Below are 19,782 nucleotides of genomic sequence, written 5' to 3' on the forward strand. Positions count from 1 at the left end.
AGTGTAGAGTCCTGCATCTGGGCAAGAACAACCCCATGTACCAGTACAAGTTGGGGACAGAGCTGTTGGAGAGCAGCATAGGGGAAAGGGACCTGGGGGTCCTAGTGGACAACAGGATGACCATGAGCCAGCAGTGTGCCCTTGTGGCCAAGAAGGCCAATGGCATCCTGGGGTGTATTAGAAAGGGGTGTGGTTAGCAGGCCGAGAAAGGTTCTCCTCCCCCTCTACTCTGCCCTGGTGAGGCCGCATCTGGAGTATTGTGTCCAGATGAACTGGGCCCCTCAGTTCAAGAAGGACAGGGAACTGCTAGAGAGAGTCCAGCGCAGAGCCACGAAGATGATTAAGGGGGTGGAACATCTCCCTTATGAGGAAGGGCTGAGGGAGCTGGGTCTCTTTAGCTTAGAGAAGAGGAGACTGAGGGGTGACCTCATTAATGTTTATAAATATGTAAAGGGCAAGTGTCATGAGGATGGAGCCAGGCTCTTCTCAGTGACATCCCTTGACAGGACAAGGGGCAATGGGTGCAAGCTGGAGCACAGGAGGTTCCACATAAATATGAGGAAAAACTTCTTTACGGTGAGGGTGACCGACCACTGGAACAGGCTGCCCAGAGAGGTTGTGGAGTCTCCTTCTCTGGAGACATTCAAAACCCGCCTGGACGCGTTCCTGTGTGATATGGTCTAGGCAATCCTTCTCCGGCAGGGGGATTGGACTAGATGATCTTTCGAGGTCCCTTCCAATCCCTAACATTCTGTGATTCTGTGATTCTGTGATTCTGTGATTCTGTGATTCTGTGATTCTGTGATTCTGTGATTCTGTGATTCTGTGATTCTGTGATTCTGTGATTCTGTGATTCTGTGATTCTGTGATTCTGTGATTCTGTGATTCTGTGATTCTGTGATTCTGTGATTCTGTGATTCTGTGATTCTGTGATTCTGTGATTCTGTGATTCTGTGATTCTGTGATATGGTATTTACAGTTTCCTGTAATGGGCTAAAGACTACGTTGTGACTCGGTACTCTGAAAGGAGTGTGATGCAAAAGAAACTGTGGGTAGCTTTCAAAATAAAAGAATTTCTTAGTTTTTCAAAACTAAATGATAAGTAAAAAAGTGAAGGTTGGTTTGTTTAAAGAAGCCTTCAGGGGGGAAAAAAATGTAAGTGCCCAAGGCTGGGCCTTTCACTCTCTAATTGGTATGTGACCTAGTTTGAAAAGATGTCATGTGTTTTGTGACTTTCCCTTTAATTTCAATGAAGTGTTGTCTGTACTCAGTGCTTCTAAAAATTTGGTTGCTTACATATTCAGACGAAGGTTTAGGAGAATGATTCATGAATAGCCTATAGTTATTCAGAAGTGACTATTCCAAACTAGAAGTTAATCTTTTTTCACTGTTAAAGCCTGTTCTGAATTCTGATATGCCATTTTTACCATCACAAATATCTATTTTTATAGTATGAAGGATGAAGAAGAACAGATGTGCCCCATTTGTTTGTTAGGCATGCTGGATGAAGAGAGCCTAACTGTGTGTGAAGATGGCTGCAGGAACAAATTACACCACCACTGCATGTCAATATGTATGTTGTTGTCTTTGTCTTGTTGAGTTCTGGTGACTCTAAATATGCAAAAGTATTATAACTTAGTGTGGTTTTGTTGGTTTTTTTTGTTTGGTTTTAAAAATAAAAAAAAAATCAATCAAACAAACAAAAAAAAACCAAACAGAAACCTGTTCTTAAGTGATGACTGGTAGCTCTTTGTGAGAGTTTGGTATCATTCAGGTACTATTGATATGCCTTATTTTATCAGTTATTCACAAATCAAGTTTGCAATTTGATGCTTTGAGAAGGAAGTTAACTGCAGGGCTAGAGGTTTGAGCCTCTTTTACCTGAGTGAAAAAATTATGTCCAATTAGAGCAAGGTTAAGAACAGACTTTTAGCCCCCCTGTGACTTGTCATTAGAATGCATGAAAATCATCTACTATGAGCTAGGATTATGTAGTGAATTATGGCGTATGCTTACATACTACATTAAATAAAGTATATAAATAGTACAGTTTGTTTTAACAAATAAAATTCCATTTCCCATATTTTAATACTTTTGAAAAAGTATTACCTATGTTTAAGGTACAAAAAGGAACTGCATTTCAGTTCATAAGTCTTAATATTAATTGTAGTGCTAAACTGAAGCATTTCTGCATGCAAAAGGTGTTTCAATGTCCATATTTGTCAGGCTGCTGCAAATGGCTCAGTTCAGAAGTGTTTATCCTGAAACTAACATTCTTCAGTAAAAATTAGAAATAGTAATGCCGTCTTCTGGTTTTATACACTGTAAAACTAAAGTACTTGTAATCCTGTTGCTGTGTTCCAGGGGCAGAAGAATGCAGAAGAAACAGAGAGCCACTTATCTGTCCTCTTTGTAGATCTAAATGGAGATCTCATGATTTCTATAGGTAAGGATTCACTCTGTGTATAGCAAACTGTCTGTTTCTGGATCCTTAGTTGATGTTCCTAAATATGGTGAAGTATTTACTTCAGTAAATGTTTCACTTGTTAATCCATGTTATTTGTTGTTAATCTGTAGTCATGAATTGCCAAGCCCTGTGGATTCTTCTGTTCTCCGTGTGGTTCAGCAACAAACTCAGCAGCAATCTACAGCTGGATCACAGAGAAGAACCCAAGATAGTAATTTTAACCTTACTCATTATGGGGTCCAGCAGATCCCTTCTGCCTATAAAGATTTAGCTGAGCCATGGATTCAGGTAATCTTACTCTGTAAAAGAAGCTTCAAATGTAAAAACTGATTTTGAACTGTTTTGATAGATCTGTCAGATCAACAATTCAAAAAATTTGTTCTGAATCCCTTCAGCTTTACGGATGATTATGATTGGAAAGAATGATATTTAACTTGCATCAGAAGAGAAAGTTTTCCAGTCTTGTTTTAAGTGGGGTTTCAGTTTTGGACTTCATTTCAGGCCTCATATTAAAGGTCCATGGAATAAAATGTAGTATTCTTAACTCTAGTTTTGGTTGTGCAAGTGTCACATAAATACAAGGTTGTCACTTACTGTTACCCGAATTGTGTTGCAGGAGCCGAATGACCTAAACTCTAGAGTCTAGAGCTGGGTTCAACTGAGCAGGGGTCACACACTTAAAAGTGGCAGAACTTGTGTGGCCTATATTTCGGCTGTGATTTTTGTCTGGTATAGCTGGGCCTTGGTTTCAGGGTTGTTTATATCAATGTCTAGAAACAAACTCCATACTGAATAATTAAAATTCAAAGTGAATGAAACCATCCATAGAGTCATCCTTCCACTTCTCTTAACGGAGTTTTTGGAGAATTGATGACTTATCACTTAACGGTGTTTCATTTCTATCACAATCTTTTTTTTAAGACACTGTACCTTCTGACACATTTCTGCTGTCAGACTTCGTAGGGTGATTTTTCACCAGAAACATTTCTTTGCTCTTTTTTAGTTGCTCTTCTTGGGTACTTAGGTTGCAGTATTATTCAGTTTGACTCCTGTAACGTTGCTTTTTCCTTGGCAGGTATTTGGAATGGAGTTAGTTGGCTGCTTGTTTTCTCGCAACTGGAATATACGAGAGATGGCACTTAGACGTCTTTCCCATGACGTTAGTGGTGCTCTATTACTGGCTAATGGTGAAAGCACTGGAAGTTCTGGAATTAGCAATGGAAACAACACAAGTGCTGGAGCTCTGGGAGCAGCTAGTGGGTCATCTCAGACCAGTATCTCAGGAGATGTGGTGGTGGAATCCTGCTGCAGTGTGCTGTCCATGGTCTGTGCCGACCCTGTCTACAAAGTGTATGTTGCTGCTTTAGTAAGTAGTTGTTTACTCATTGTTTTCTAGTAATTTCGAAGTTACTTCATTTTTGAAGGGGAGGGGAAGGAAGGAGATATATATATATAAAGTCAGGAATCTTAGTAATTGTTGTTGAGCACCACTGATGACTTAACTTTCAACCATCATCTGAAAGCGGGATGAACAAAATCCTCTGCAAGAGTGAAATGGCCTGACTCCACTGGCCAAATATAAGGAAAAGCTTGATACAGTGCTAAGTATTTATATGTACTAGGTACTTGTATGACTTGTACATACAGTACTTGTATGACTAGGTTCTTTCCAATCTCAAAGAATACATATATAGCTTACCACATATTCATTGTTAGGATCGGTGATCCTTTGAACATTTCACTGATATTTTGAATGCAATTTATATAAAACTATTTACAATTCTTAAAAAAAAAAATCTAAATTGTGTAGTTAATTTTATTTAATATGTATTGCTTTTTCCTTTCTCTTAGAAAACTTTAAGAGCCATGCTGGTGTATACTCCCTGTCATACTTTGGCAGAGAGGACTAAACTACAGCGACTTCTCAAGCCAGTTGTAGAGACGATATTAGTTAAATGTGCAGATGCCAACAGGTATGGTGTCTCATGAACTTCGAATTCATTTTGGACTGTTACTGAAATGTCTTGAAGCTTCATTCGTTGCTATTTATGTGGAACTGGGAGACCATTTATAGTTGATGGGTGTGTGGATCATAAGTATAAATATGTCATGTTTTTATTAAAGTCTAATAGACACCAACAAACTTCTGGTTTGAAAGATGCAGGTTTTGAAGGCTGATTGTATTTTTCCAACACTTAGAAATTTTAAATGATACTTTGCTTTCATAAGGCCTTCCCCCATCCTTAAAATAAAGGAAGATGTTAGGTGCAGCCATCAACCATCCTCCCCATCTCAGTTGATATTGCTTTGGTCTAATTCTCATGACTTACCTTTAAGCAGTCAGCAAGTACCCTTCAGCAAGTATCAGTCATGTATGTTTCCTGCTTCAACAAAAGCTGTTGTAGCTTTTTTGTAACACTTCATCTGTGCTTTGAAGTGTTAACATAACACTTCTACTTTCTATGTCACAATACAATGTTAGGAGATGGTGATTCTGAGTGAATGGCCATGGCATTTCTGGCTTGCATAGGCCTTGTTTTCGTGTCCCGAGCTACTCTGTTCTGCCAGACTAACCATTTTTTCACCTGTACCATAAACTAGATGCGGAAGTCCACCAGCTTGATTTTTGTCACTTTAGGTTTAATTCCTAAGCAGCATTTGTTCTGAAACGGCAGCTACAGATGCCCCAGCAGTAGTCTAGCAAGAGAATATCTAAAGCTAAAGGAATAAATGAAATAGAACTGTTTCTCATATTGCTGGATTGCTGGATTTGGACTGTTTTTGCAAGAGGATGAGGTCTTACTTGGGTTTTTGTTTATTTATTAGTGATAGACTTACTTTTCTGCAAGTATCCTTGCAGATACCAGAACTATTGGTAGCTTACAGACAGAGGATTATAGAAACATATTGGAATAAAGTGGTGTGAAATCATTTTCCATGCACAATTCCAAGCTAATGATTATTGAAATACAGTGATTACAGTTTTTCTCCTTGAAAGCATCTCCTAAGAGTTATTTTTCGGTTTTAATTTCTTACAGTCGAACAAGTCAGCTTTCAGTCTCAACGCTATTGGAGATGTGTAAAGGCCAAGCGGGCGAGCTGGCAGTTGGGAGAGAAATACTTAAGTCTGGTAATAATAGGTCTTCATATATAACTGGAATTATAATTACAAGCAAATATACTGAAGTGTTTTAAATTTCATACAGGATTTATCCAGTATCAGCATGGCAAAGAGAACAGTATTTCTCTCAGCAGTTTGGGAGGGGGGTAATTTGGGCACAAAATTTGTATTTCTGTATGATAACAGTTCTGATTTTTATTTAGATCAGAATTTAGATTGTGAACATATCTAATCCTTATTTTATCAATTTTTTTTATAGGGTCCATTGGTATTGGTGGTGTTGATTATGTCTTAAATTGTATTCTCGGAACCCAAACCGAATCCAGCAACTGGCAAGCGCTACTGGGGCGACTTTGTCTGATAGACAGACTTCTGCTGGAATTTCCTGGTGAATTTTATCCCCACATTGTCTGTGGAGATGTTTTACAGGCTGATACCATAGTGGACAGGTACTTGTTTACGCTATGTGACTATTACTTTTCCTAGTTGGTGATTTCTTAAAAAAAAAAGTTTGCTTCTTGTAAACAAATTGTATATATGCAAAGTGCACTTACTTTATGGAGTAAATGGTTGCCTTTTTTAAAAACTTCTAACCTGTGAATCAATTTTGAAGCACCAGTGCAGCAATAAGTAGTCTCTTTTCTACTGCAGAACGGACAGCTAAATACATTATCTTGAAATGGCTTTCTTGGCACTAGTTAACTAGAGCATAACAGTTTATAAAACACCTCTTTTCTTTTTTTAGGTATAAGAAACTTCTCTCCCTATTAACTTTCGCCTTGCAATCAATTGACAATTCCCACTCAATGGTTGGAAAACTATCGCGGAGAGTATTTTTGAGTGCAGCAAGAATGGTGGCAAGAGTGCCCAATGTTTTTGTAAAGCTGTTAGAAATGTTGAGTGTGACGAGCTCAACTCATTATGCAAGGATGCGTCGACGTCTGATGGCAATAGCAGATGAAATGGAAATTGCAGAAGCCATCCAGCTAGGCATGGAAGAAGTGCAGTCTGGGGAATGTCGACACGAAGACTTTTTGCAGCTGCCCGTACCAGATAACTCTCCAGAAGCTACAGAAAGTAATACTCCTAACAATACTGTCCAGTTATCACAGAAAAGTGCAAAAGGTTTAAGTGATAAAAAACAGAGTGCCAGTCCAGAGGACATTTCTGAGACGCTGGCTGGCCTTGCTGTGGGACTTCCTGTTTCATCAGTAACCACTGAGCAACCAAAGCCAGCCATTCTAACAAAAGGAAAACCCCACAGTCAATGTTTGAACTCGTCTCCCTCATCCAGTCATTCCCAGTCACTATTCCCAACACTCCTGTCTCCTTCAAACCCATCTGTACCAGCTGGCACTGTAACAGATGTCTCTAAACTCAGACCTCAGGGATTCGTTCCCTGCAAAATCCCCTCACCTTCTCCTCAAACACAGCGGAAACTTTCTCTCCAGTTTCAGAGAAACTATGCTGAAAATAAAGAACCAGAGAAACTTTCTCCAGTTTTTACCCAAGCCAGGCCATTGCCATCCAGTCACATACACAGGCCAAAGCCATCACGACCCACCCCAAGTGATGTGAACAAGCAGGGAGAAACGTTAAAAAACAGTATGACACTTGACCTGAATGATATTTCACAGTGTGATGGCAATAGTACTAGTAGTAACAGTGCAGTTATACCAAGTGAAGAGACAGTGTTCACACCAGTAGATGAAAAATGTCGATTGGATGTTAATGCAGAGCTCAATTCCAGTATTGAGGACCTACTTGAAGCCTCCATGCCAACGAGTGATGGCACAGTTACATTCAAGTCTGAAGTTGCAGTTCTTTCTCCTGAGCGGGCAGAAAATGATGATACTTACAAAGATGATGTAAATCATAATCAAAAATGCAAGGAAAAGATGGAAGCTGAAGAGGAGGAAGCTTTAGCTATTGCTATGGCAATGTCAGCATCTCAAGATGCCCTGCCAATAATTCCTCAACTACAGGTCGAAAATGGAGAAGATATCATAATCATTCAGCAGGATGTAAGTATATGTGTGGGAATTCAGCATAAGTCTCAATTGAGGTTCACTGAATTTATAAAGCAGTGCTGTTATATTTCCAAAGTTACATAAAACACAAAGGTACTCAGTACCCTCTCGTAGGAGCCTGGAGTATAAACAGTTTGCCAGCTGAGGGTGCTAACAGAATCCTTCCATGATTATTAACAAGTTTAGAGAAGGTATTGGGAAGAGAAACATCTTGTCACGTACCAACTTTTAAAGTGGCAAAGAAGGAAATGTAAAAGTGGGGAAACTGGGAAATGAGAAAAAGGTTTTAAGCAGGAGTAGAACTTCACTGAATCTTAATGCTGATTTACTTTGAAGGCAGTTGTACAAAACCAAACAAGTTTCTGAAAGAAAAGGCAGAGTTGGAAGAGATCTTCTTGTCGGCACATTGTGAGAGAGAATGTGAGATACTTTAGAGGTCAGAAAAAAGATATTTGTTTGCAAATAGACAAAAGCACAAGAATAGAGAAAGGAGTATTTAATTTCTGATCCTTCGCATGAGGTAACAACATGTGAAGCATAAAATGGGAGAAACAAATTAAGTAGGAAACAATGTGATTTTGGCTGTGTTTACTATAGGTGCTAACTAAAACCTTAACTAGACATGAGATCAGAAACAGGAAAAAAGTCTTCCTCCTATTTGTGTCCTTAAATCTTGCTTTTTACCTTCAAGTAGTAACATAGAGGAGGCTCTCTGTTCTTACATAGAGTAGGAGCATGTGGATTACGGAATACTCTGGTGTTCTGGTCTCAGCTGAAACATGTATAACATGCAGTGCAAAGAACTGTAAGGGAGAGGAGAGGCACGTAAGCTTGGGTATTTCCTAACCTTCCAAGATGTCTACATTTTAGATGCATGCTAGTAAAGACAGAATTGATTTGGAATTTAATTTGCAGACACCAGAAACCCTGCCTGGACATACCAAAGCAAAACACCATTACAGAGAAGATGAAGAATGGCTTAAAGGTCAGCAGATTGGTCTTGGAGCTTTCTCTTCCTGTTACCAAGCTCAAGATGTAGGAACTGGGACATTAATGGCTGTAAAACAGGTAAATACTTCAAATACTTCACTTTCTTAAATATATTGTGCTTGTTCTTCAATATTTCTTTGGGATATTAAATATAAAGGCTCTTTGCTCTCACAGACTTCTTGTGTTCCTTGCTACCTCCGCTCTCTGTCATGTGTTCTCACATAATACATAATAAAAAGTCTTTAAGTGCATGGTATTAACATAGTATTTTCAGGTTTTTTCACTTCTCCTTAAAATGAAAAAATACTGTACTTTTTTTATATGCCAAATTTCTTTCACAGTCCTTCAAATGCATTTTTACTTTTATCAAGTTCATAAATCAGTGACAGAGTTAGGAATGGATCCCAGATCTCTTGATTCCAAATTAATGCCCTATTTGCAAGGTAGCTTTTGAATCATTTTCCATACTTGTCAAGATTTTTTTTTCTGAAACAGTTCAAGCGGAGGAGATGTAGTTTAATGCTTGTTTCCTCTGATCCAAATTTGAGGCAAGTATTTAATATTTAAATTAATAGATACAGAAGTGTGACTAAGAAAAGAGGCCCAAATGCACATGCTTCACTCAACATTTTTAAAGTTCTAGATGTAAATCTTTCGCACTTAATGTGCCCTAGGTCTGAATCAGTGATACCAACATAGAGAGAATTTTAGTCGTAACATTTTCTTATTAATTCTAGAATGAACTTATACCTATGGAATTGAGCATTTTCAAAACATTTAATCAGGGAAAGAGTATCTGTCATCAGGTATTCCTCCTTTGAAACTCCCTTGCTTGTGAAAGAGTAGGGCTGTCCATGTAGTCCTTGAGGCTCCTCCTGGAGAGATGATGATGATGCTGATACCCAGAGCAAATTCTTTGCAGCATACCATTATTTCAGATGTAGTGTGGATCAAAGCTGGGGTTGGCTCCAGTTCCATTACAGGACTTCTGATCTGCTTCCCTCCTGCTGTGCCCTATCCCCCCACCCACCTCCCCCCCCAATCAAATTTCTGTGATAAGAGATTTAGTTATGAAACAGATAGTATGGTTAAATTAGTAAAAATCTTACAAATAATACCACTGTTAGAATCCCCTTTCAGGCCTTATCTATCTTCCTTTTCTTCAACATATGAAAAAAAATTTTTTTACCTAGTTTAAGCAGAGGAGAGTGAAGAGGGAAGGTTCCCCACTCCATACTTGGAGAGATTTTTGTTGGTATTTCCCCAGAAGATCACTCTTAATTTTCTATGACTGTCTCACGTGGAGATAGTTCCTAGCTGAAGGGAATGAGATAAAAGAATACTTGCTATTTCCAGATGGTGAAAAGGGATGGAAGCCCATCCATTCTTGTTACTGTACTGAAGGGGGGGGTTATAGGACTGGTAATTATGTAAGGTAAGTCTGAATACCGTATTTCAAAACAGGTGACATATGTCAGGAATACATCATCTGAGCAAGAAGAGGTAGTTGAAGCACTGAGAGAAGAAATAAGGATGATGAGTCATCTGAACCATCCTAATATTATTCGAATGTTGGGAGCTACATGTGAGAAGAGCAACTATAACCTCTTTATTGAATGGATGGCAGGTAAACAACTACTGTGCCAAAGAAAATGAAAAAATCAGCTGAGTCTTGAACTATGTAGTTTCATACTGCATTTTGCATCACTTCAGTTTGTATATTTGTATTTTCATTGCTTTTGGTAACCAGTACGAAGGTCTACTTACGGAACAGTTCAAGTGGTCATAGCAATATTCCTACTGGTGCATCCTTTTTTTGATTTGGAATTTTCCATACCTAATCTGTCATACAGTTAAAGCAGCTGGAAGCCTTGAACAAAAATTGTACTACTTTTTCCTCAATTTCTGAATCTAAACAAGGAGTTAGAAGCTTTGAGAGATGGGCACTTCAGTTGGAAATACATCAAACTGTTGCATTTTCAGTGTACCTGTGTAAATTTAAGTTATTAAAAATAACTTTGCTAGAAAGTTTGGAGTACCTGACACTTTTTTTTTATATCTCAGACATTTTCATAAAAATTATATGAGGTGACATGCAAAGGCATTTAAGAACTTAAAGTAAATTTCTAATCATAGGTAGTAAGCAGGATGCTTTGGGGAAAAACATGTTCAAATCTTATATTAAGTGGCAATTTAGTAACAAATAGTGAAATCTTGTCCTTGCTCTATACAGTAATGAAAAGAGAGTCCTTTTTTTAAGAATGAGCTTCATTAATTTTATGAATGGGATTATATGTTGTTGCCATCCAGTTACCAAGACTAGATTTGGTGTTTTATACATCCTTATTTCTTGTAAAAGAAAGCATTGCATCTTGACTTACATTCTTTGGCAGAAACCACTTAGCGATACCAGAGTGCTAACAAGCAAAGCCCAAGTATGTGTTATTACAAGCAATAGTGCAGAAAATACCTTCTCAAAACCAAGAGTGTTTAACTTTTTTAAAGTATAATTTTTCTGAAATAATATTGTTTAGATAATGAAATGTCAGGAATTGTCTTTACCTCATTCAAGCCCAGGTTATATTAGAATACTTTGAGAGGCACAACGGAAATCCAAAATCTTGAGGATTTATATACCAAATTTGAGAAATAGAGGAAGATACTGCTTTTCCTTGCTTGTCTACTTGCTTCTATATATTGGTACTTGGATGGTAACAAAAGTAAATTAAGATCCTCAGAGGGAATGCTTATGGAAGGCTGCGCGTATCTATTGCCCCAAAGAAAGCTAGTGTTCTGCTTAAACGTTAATGCAGAATGCGGATAAATATGTGTAGGTTTTTATCAGCAACAGTACTTTGTACACTAATGGATTTGTACATTCTTTTAATGAAGTGTAAAATTATTAGGAAGCATGAAGACTTAAGTCTTCAATGTGTACAGTTCCAGGTAGAAAGTATTAAGTAACCAAGTATATTACTTTTTGCCTATGAAACTTTGTAATGTTTTTTTTGTGGGGGGGAGAAATCTAGTTGTAAATTAGGAATACCAATACCAAGTTCCATTTTCAGGAGGCAGTTCTGCATTCCACTAATACAAAATAGAAGTGTTGATAAAATGCATTTTTTATCTTCTAGGAGGTTCAGTTGCTCATTTGTTAAGTAAATATGGAGCCTTCAAAGAATCAGTTATTATAAATTACACAGAACAACTGTTACGTGGCCTTTCGTACCTCCATGAGAATCAGATAATCCATAGAGATGTTAAAGGTGAGAATTACTTAAAATGTCTTTTAAAAAGGAGGATTCAGAAAACATCTGTTTTGGCTTGAGACCTATTGCTTCTCTCAGATACCCTCTCAAGAATGGTATTTCAGTTTGGTTTGTCTGATCATTCTTAAGAACCTTTAATTAATCAGAATGTTCGTAGCATGCTTGGGGATGTTTCCTACCTGTGCCAACAGTTTAGAAAAATTGGTTTTCTCAGTTTGTTCAAATAAAATATGAAGTTGCCATATAGCTTTAAAGATTGCTAGTTAAATTAATGAAAAATGTTTCCACTGAAACGATAGTAAAATCTGTGAACAAGCCAAGATAAAAAGGTCGGGTTTCTAATGTATAGGAATATTGTGATGAGTTTTCTTCCTTCATGCTAATTGAACATAAATACAGTTGTACTGTGTTTGAGCAAAATGTGGACTTTATTGGAAAATACCAGTCTTACTAAACTTTGCCCTTTAGTGTCACTATAGCTGTCCATGAACTGGAGAGATACCCAGATAAGTAGCAACATGGTGATGGCAAATATTTGTCTTTAATATTTGTTCTTAAAATAGGAAAACTTTCAATTGCTCTGTCATTCTCTTCAAGACCACTCAAAGTTGCTTAAGGATGAAACAAGTTTAAATTGAACAAGGAGCTGCAGGCAATGAAAACTTCCAGGGGTTTAGGTCACCATTTTCTTTCATTATTCCATCTCCAGGCATTGTTCCAGAATCCTGTGTTTGCCCTACTTTGACAGTTTGATTGCTTCTCCAAATCTCCCAGACAGCCTCAAGCTGTGTGCAGTATCTTTCAGGCATAACACAAAAGTGACCTTATTAGAATTTGTCCTTGATTTTTAGATTTCCTTAATATTGGGGGTGGGGAATGTCAATCTATTTATAGTTTTGAAATGTTCATCCTTTTGCCTTTAATAGAAAGCCAACTAGCAGTATTTTTATTATGCCGTTGACAGGTGCCAATTTGCTAATTGACAGCACAGGTCATAGATTAAGAATTGCTGATTTTGGAGCTGCAGCCAGGTTGGCATCAAAAGGAACTGGTGCAGGGGAGTTTCAGGGACAGTTGTTGGGAACTATTGCATTTATGGCACCAGAGGTAAGAAACCAGTTTTGGAAGTTACTTCACGAAGTTTGTTTGAACTCTTCAAGCTAATTCACACAGCCAAATAACAGAAAATGCCTGTAAATGCTTCAAATATGTTTTAAATATACTTGTTCTAAAGAATAGGAATGATTCTAACATGGTGATAATGACATTTCTTTCTCACTGTCAAAGTTGTTTTAGGTGGTTTGTTACAAGATATGTCTTTCATAAGTATTGTTACTAAAGCCCAAATGACCAAAAAGCTAACTATTGCAAGGTACTTTGCTTTGGCCCTTGATCAGGTATTTTATTTATGAGCTCGCTACAGCTGTAGAAATCTTATGGCATTTACATCATTGATCACACTCGGAACCTGAAACGTTCATCAGAGTGTGCTTGGTTGATGACTTTTTTTTTTTTTTGCATCTAAATTAGTTAGAGTTAAGAGACTTTGAAGCTGGTCATCTGAGCTTTGGTCTTTCTGTCTGTTCAGGTTCTGAGAGGTCAGCAATATGGTAGGAGCTGTGATGTGTGGAGCGTTGGCTGTGTTGTTATAGAAATGGCTTGTGCTAAACCTCCCTGGAATGCAGAGAAACACTCCAATCATCTTGCTCTGATATTTAAGGTGAGGCGTTTTGTTGCTACCAATATGCTACAAAAGATGCTTACTAATTTCATATAGAGTGATGTGAATTTTAGAAAAGTAAACAAGTAGCAGGGGTTGTTGCAGTAGCTCTTCTATATATTGGAGCTGTTAATACAAAATCAATACTGATGCTAACATAATCATACTTGCTTGTTAAAAAAAAAAAAAGGCTACCAACACAACAATATGCAGAAAAAGGTCTGTTCTAAGATATAAATACATAGTGTAACAGGCTAAAAAAAATTTGGCAATAGAGTTGATCTTGACTCTAGGCAGAAGATTGGGATTTGAACTCTTTCTTACAATCCTGTAAGATATGGGAGCAAAAGAAGTTTTTCTACCATGGAACATTTGTGTGTGTATTCATATTTCATACTGGGGAGTATCCTTTGGTAAAAACCTGATGTTCAATGTTCAGATTTTGCTGAGAGATATTTACTGTTACGCATGCTGTACATGAATATTGCCCCTCCCTTTTCTAGGTCATCCATTTTGGCATTCATGTTTCTTACTAAAATCAATTAGGTATATTTAATTCTAAAAGTCTAGTTGAACTGTAGGCATGAATGAAGAAAACACTGCTGCAAGTGAAGGAAGTGATTATTAGCATTTTCACTAGCATGAGTGAAGAAAGCTTTTCCACAAAACAGAACTAGCATAGCAGTATTCAAATATGATCTAATTAAGTACAAATCACTTGTGATAAGAGATGTATTTGTCTTGGTTCTGTGTCTGTGTGAATCTGATGGTGCCACTCCAGTGTTCTCAATCATCTTGCTTAATTTGATCTAGAGAAGATCAAAATTAATTTGGTTGGGAGTTATCTGTGTCTATCTGAGAAAGATTGACCTTTTGGGTGGCAGCAGAAATACAGTAAAGACAATGCAAGAGAGCACACCTAACTTAACATATCATAATATAACACCGCTCAGCTTAATATATCTCCATGTTGGCTTATGCCAGTTAACAGTGATGGCAACTAGTAGACTAAAGAATACTCGTATGTATGGCTTAAGAGCTTTTCTTATGCCCTGCTCAGCAGATGGTTACTGCAGAACCTTGGTGTAAGAAGAAAATTTAGAGAAAAGTGTGAGGAAAGAGGCAGACTGTGAAAGGCAATATGCATAAGGGCAACTTAAGACCCATTTTATAAAATGGAAGCAGTAATGTAATCTTCAAACCGCAGTAGGAAATATGCTAAGTGGAGAAAAGCTCATAAATATAACTCGTCAGCTGAATGATCAGCTTGTGGAAGGTTTTTGGGGTAGGAGAGGGGGCTTAAGAGAATCACTGACTTCTAAAAAGTTATTTTCCCTTTGTTCAGATTGCTAGTGCGACTACTGCTCCACCAATCCCTACACATCTGTCTCCTGGCTTGAAAGATGTGACTCTTCGGTGTTTAGAACTTCAGCCTCAGGACAGACCCCCATCAAGGGAACTGCTGAAACACCCGGTCTTCCGTACTACATGGTAGCTACTTATGTATAAGGCTGATATACTGAAGATGCTACTGAATATACAGTAACTATCCTGCAGTGCAGTTAAGCACAGCAAATTGGATTACTCTGCTGGCCTTAATGATAGATACATCAAGGACTTGAGGCCAGTGGGGGACCGTACCTAAGTATGTGATTGACAAATCGAGATCATTACCTAAGCTCAGTATGCAACATTTCACAACTTGTGCAGAGATTTGTAAACTGTGCCTTTTCATACATCTGGCTCTATGTGAACACAAAAGCATTTTTCTTTAAATCTGCGTGATTATTTTGCAGATAAGTGATTTTTATTGTATTTGGAGCACTTTTTCAGCAATATTAGAAGCTGTGGGGCTCAGGATCTGTTTTAATATAGCAATCACTGTTCCATTTTACATCATGTAGATGTAAGCAGAGAGTTCTGCAATTAGTCAGTTTTCAGCACTGGTTAAAAGGAAGTTCTGTATCTGTCCCATTTAATTGCACAAAGTTCTCTGAGTTAACAAATCCAAACATTGATGGATACTTTAAAAAAAGATTTTGCCTTCCTTAAAGTCAGAGCAGGCAGTAGTGGTTCACTGTGCATTTACTGCTGGCCATGTAATTTCGTTTGAAATTAAATTTGTTTTCATTGTATTTTTAACTTTCAGGAAAAGGGGATATTTTTAAATAGTCTTTAGAAAAAGATGCAAGCTGTGTCATGGAACATCTTGCTGACACAAGAGTTTTAAAAACAGATTTGCTGGAAATCTGGAATAAAAGAAAATGCCACCTTCAACAAGGCGGTGTTGAAGTCTCTGATAGTATAGGTTATTTAAAAAAAAAAAAATATTTTTCTGCATAAAACAACTTAGGCTAAATCATGCTAGAAGTTCTTGAGCCTTCTTTTCACATAGCAGTTTCTTCTGGCAAATTGTGTAGAGAAGCTTCATGTCAAAGGCCTCAAACCCAGCTCCCATTAAAGTTTATGGGAGACTTTGTCCTGTACTTCAGTGGGAGCAGGTGCCAACTATGAGCAAATCTCATTCTTTCTGTAACAAAACTGAGGTCACATTCTCTACTGATAATAAGTTTTACCTGCTGTTTTCCTTCTGCCATACATCATCTATTTACTGTAGCTATTAGTGATCATTTAATATGAAAATGTTAAAAATATTACCATAAGAAAGGTATTTATTTTAACAAGAAATGAACTTGGACTTGAAAAGCAAGATAAAGTGAGATGTGAAGTAAAGCTTCACCTGTAGTGCAAAACTTGTGGTTTTTAGCAGGTGTGTTTTTTTAAAACAGGTTTTTAAAATTATTTTAAAGGCAGTTTTTTAGATTCTGTATGCATGTAATTCTGAAGGAAAATGGCAGCTTTTTTCTTTTGCTTTTTTTAAAAGGGGGATATTTTTAAATCAAATACTGATTGTGTTTAATCCATTTGGAAAAAAAATACTGTTTATGTTTTAACTCTTCAGAGCCAGTTGGATTGTTGGACTGAAATAGAATTGGTTATTTTCAAAGACTCAGGACGAACTAAATAAGCTATAGTACATTAAAAATGTACAGTACAAATTGGAAGTAAAACATCTTAAAGATAAGTTTACAGGAATGATAGTGCTCATACTAATCAAAAAAAAAAAAAAGCAGTGTCATTAGTTGTGAATGTGTTTCTTTTGGAAATTTTACATTCCTTTGTTTTGGAAGACTGGCAGACTTTGAAGAGTTAAAAAGGTAATACTGAAATGTGAAGTTTGGTAGCTCTGTTTTGTACTTGACTCTTTTTTTTTTTTTTTTTGACCACTGTAGAATTTCTCATTCTAATAAGATTGTTTCCAAGTCTTTCTTATGTGCAAGCTTTAAAGGATGCACTCTTGCCAATTCATGTACTGGAAGATCAGTTGTCAGATTAATACTGTTTCTGGCAGAAATGTAAACTGTATAAACTGATGAACCTCAGCTAATCAGTGTTACTTTGTAGATCACCATGCCTACCACATTTCAAACTCAAACTGCCTCTAGGTGTCCAAATGCATTTGTTTGAGTTTGTTGGCATTTCCTTCAGCTTGCTGGTAATTGTGGTGTTTTTAAAATGCAGATGTGATGTAATATTCTTATTTTCTTTGGATCAAAGCTGGACTGAAAATTGTATTGTGTAATTATTTTTTTGTGTTCTTAATGTTATTTGGTACTTTAAGTTGTAAATAACGTCTACTGCTGTTTATTCCAGTTTCTACTACCTCAGGTGTCCTATAGAGTTTCTTCTACCAAAGTTCACTTTCACAATGAAATTATATTTGCTATGTGATTGATTCCTAAGACTTCCAGGGCTTAAGGGCTAACTTCTATTAGCACCTTACTGTGCAAGAAAATTTTACAGAAATCTCTGGGTTAAGAAATTTGGCTTCATTGTATCCTTTGTTATTTTAAATATATCAAGATATTTTAATTAAAAGTTTTTACCCCATTGAACCAATTTTATATGGTATAATTTGTACCTATTTTGGTGGTTTTTGTCTTTATAGTAAATAAAAGTTTTTGAACAAATTTTGTCCTTTGCTTTTTGTAATGTAAACACATTCAGTTTCCTGATGTGAATAAAATCCTTCTGGTACACTTCACTGTTTATACACAATTCCATATGCAACACTTGATATATCAAGACTTAGTTTCTAGTACTACATGACACATATGAATGAGTATTGGCTGGTATATGTGTATTTTAGGTGTATCAATAAAGAATGCTTAAAGGCCAGCAACAAACACTAAACTTTTTTTTAATCAATAATAAGTTAGGAACGTCTCTGTGAACCTCATTTGCTTATGCCATTAGATCAACCATTAAATATTTAAATTTTGCATTACTGCAAATGTAACTATTAGTTACCAAGTCAGGAGACTGATTTGGCTAGAGCAATTCTGGACCATTGAGGTGTATCTTGGAAGTTAATCTGCCATTTTGTTTTCAGTGAAATGGTTCTGTTGCTTGTGATTTAAGTAGCAAACACAAGCCTTTCCTTATTCGGGCAATAAGAATATGTATTGCGAAGTTAGGGCTTGTTTCAGTTCCTTGTCTTTCTCCTGATTTTTTGATATTTTTAAAATTAATCATTTTTTTGATAGTTGAAAATTAAGTTCAAGTCTTCTGTAGCCTTTTTTGTGACTACTAAATTCTACATTTTGAAGGATCACTCTCTTTATAGTCTCCATGACATATGTGACTTTCTGCAAATAGGGGTGAACATATCAATTCACCAGCAAAAACTGGCAGCAGAAATCTGCAGATAAATTCTAATTACTAACTGAAATGTCAAGAAGGAAAATATATGACAAGGATTAAATAAAAGATAAATTGAGTGTAATGTATCTTCCTTTATTTGATTTACTATAGAACTCCTGAATCTTACAGTACTGTGTGGTAATTACAATGTTGCAGTCTCCTTTTTAGGAACAAGGGATGGCAGAGAGCACCTGTCCCCAGCAGCTGGCAGTAAATGTCAAAGACACCTACTTATGGAACCAAATGTCTTCACTTGCACAGGGCATGTTCAGTTCTTCTGCAGGGAAATAATAAGCTATGCCCATTCTGGTTTCTCTGGTGGGAATAACGTTACATTCTATGTTCTACATGACCGTCTTAGGTTGAAGTCTGACAGTGTTTCATCTTTTCAGGTTCTCATTGAAAGGTAGCAATTGCTTCCAGAACATGTTGGAGTGTCACGAAGATGATGTATTTCCTCTTCATCATCTGAGTGGGCAACTTCTATGCGTGGCTGTTCAGACCCGACTCTACCCACCTCCCAAGACACTGTATTTCCCTTATCAACTTTTCTCTCATTGCTTAGTCTTCCTTGCTGGCCTGAATCACTAATGTCATAGTCTTGCTTTTAAGAGCCACAATACGCAGATACTGTGGCAAACGTGCCTGTTTTCTCGTGTGGCACGCAGGTGCCAAAACCCAGAAGTTGTGAATTGAGACCTTTCTTTCCTGCCATTACCAAGAAAGACCAGAAGATGGCAGGAAACCGTTTTGAGGCAGCCACTCTGCCACTTCCTTTCACTTCTTGCGATTATTTCAGTTTGCAATGTATCATCACTCAGTGCCTGGTCTTGTGAAAGATGTGCAAGGCCAACAATAGAATTAAAGTGAATATGGAGTAAATCGAGAGGCAATTAATAAATACTTGCAAGGCTCTGAGATGGGAAGTTAGATCTGCTTCTTTCATTGCTTTGGTGGGCCCGCCTCACAAAATCCCAAACTCTTGGCAAGAGTTCAGGTCCAGACATAGGACTATAAGCCTTGACAGTGGTTTGAGGTTTGATTTCTGCATTCACCCCAAACCCAATTCTCAAACACTAGCTCCATATGACTGTTTTTAAAACTAGTTTCCTAAGAAAGTAAGATACATGCTGTCACGTTCTGTCTCATTTTCCCAGTAACTTGACTTCATTGGCAGATTTTAACTAAAACTGCAGATAAGGAGCAGCATCCAAAGAGAGCAGTTTTATGGAAGTAGGTACCCAAGAAGAGAAGGGAGAACAGTGGCCCAAGAGATGATAACATTACCCTTATCTTGATATGTCTTAGCTTAATCATTTGTAAAGAATGATTGGGGGGCCTGTGTTAACTTTTGAAGATCAGTTGCTGAACGATTGTTTTGTTAGCTAGATTTTTTTTGTTGTTTATTTTACAGACAATTG

At 37.2% G+C, this 19,782-nt stretch overlaps 1 protein-coding gene across 1 annotated transcript in view; it reads left to right on the forward strand.

Moving 5' to 3' along the window:
* MAP3K1 (mitogen-activated protein kinase kinase kinase 1) overlaps nucleotides 1–17,541 on the forward strand; it is a 64,980-nt gene extending 47,439 nt beyond the window's left edge. The window contains exons 7-20 of the mRNA XM_068423660.1: nucleotides 1,452–1,573; nucleotides 2,365–2,446; nucleotides 2,578–2,755; nucleotides 3,543–3,833; nucleotides 4,319–4,440; nucleotides 5,506–5,597; nucleotides 5,848–6,037; nucleotides 6,334–7,612; nucleotides 8,534–8,686; nucleotides 10,073–10,235; nucleotides 11,743–11,874; nucleotides 12,842–12,984; nucleotides 13,466–13,597; nucleotides 14,943–17,541. Coding sequence (XP_068279761.1) covers nucleotides 1,452–1,573; nucleotides 2,365–2,446; nucleotides 2,578–2,755; nucleotides 3,543–3,833; nucleotides 4,319–4,440; nucleotides 5,506–5,597; nucleotides 5,848–6,037; nucleotides 6,334–7,612; nucleotides 8,534–8,686; nucleotides 10,073–10,235; nucleotides 11,743–11,874; nucleotides 12,842–12,984; nucleotides 13,466–13,597; nucleotides 14,943–15,092 — 3,229 coding nt within the window. The 3' untranslated portion in view covers nucleotides 15,093–17,541. The remainder of the gene's footprint in view (nucleotides 1–1,451; nucleotides 1,574–2,364; nucleotides 2,447–2,577; nucleotides 2,756–3,542; nucleotides 3,834–4,318; nucleotides 4,441–5,505; nucleotides 5,598–5,847; nucleotides 6,038–6,333; nucleotides 7,613–8,533; nucleotides 8,687–10,072; nucleotides 10,236–11,742; nucleotides 11,875–12,841; nucleotides 12,985–13,465; nucleotides 13,598–14,942) is intronic.
* The last annotated feature ends 2,241 nt before the right edge of the window (nucleotides 17,542–19,782 follow it).

The sequence above is a fragment of the Nyctibius grandis genome, chromosome Z, assembly GCF_013368605.1.
Source record: "Nyctibius grandis isolate bNycGra1 chromosome Z, bNycGra1.pri, whole genome shotgun sequence".
NCBI classification, from domain to species: Eukaryota; Metazoa; Chordata; class Aves; order Nyctibiiformes; family Nyctibiidae; genus Nyctibius; species Nyctibius grandis.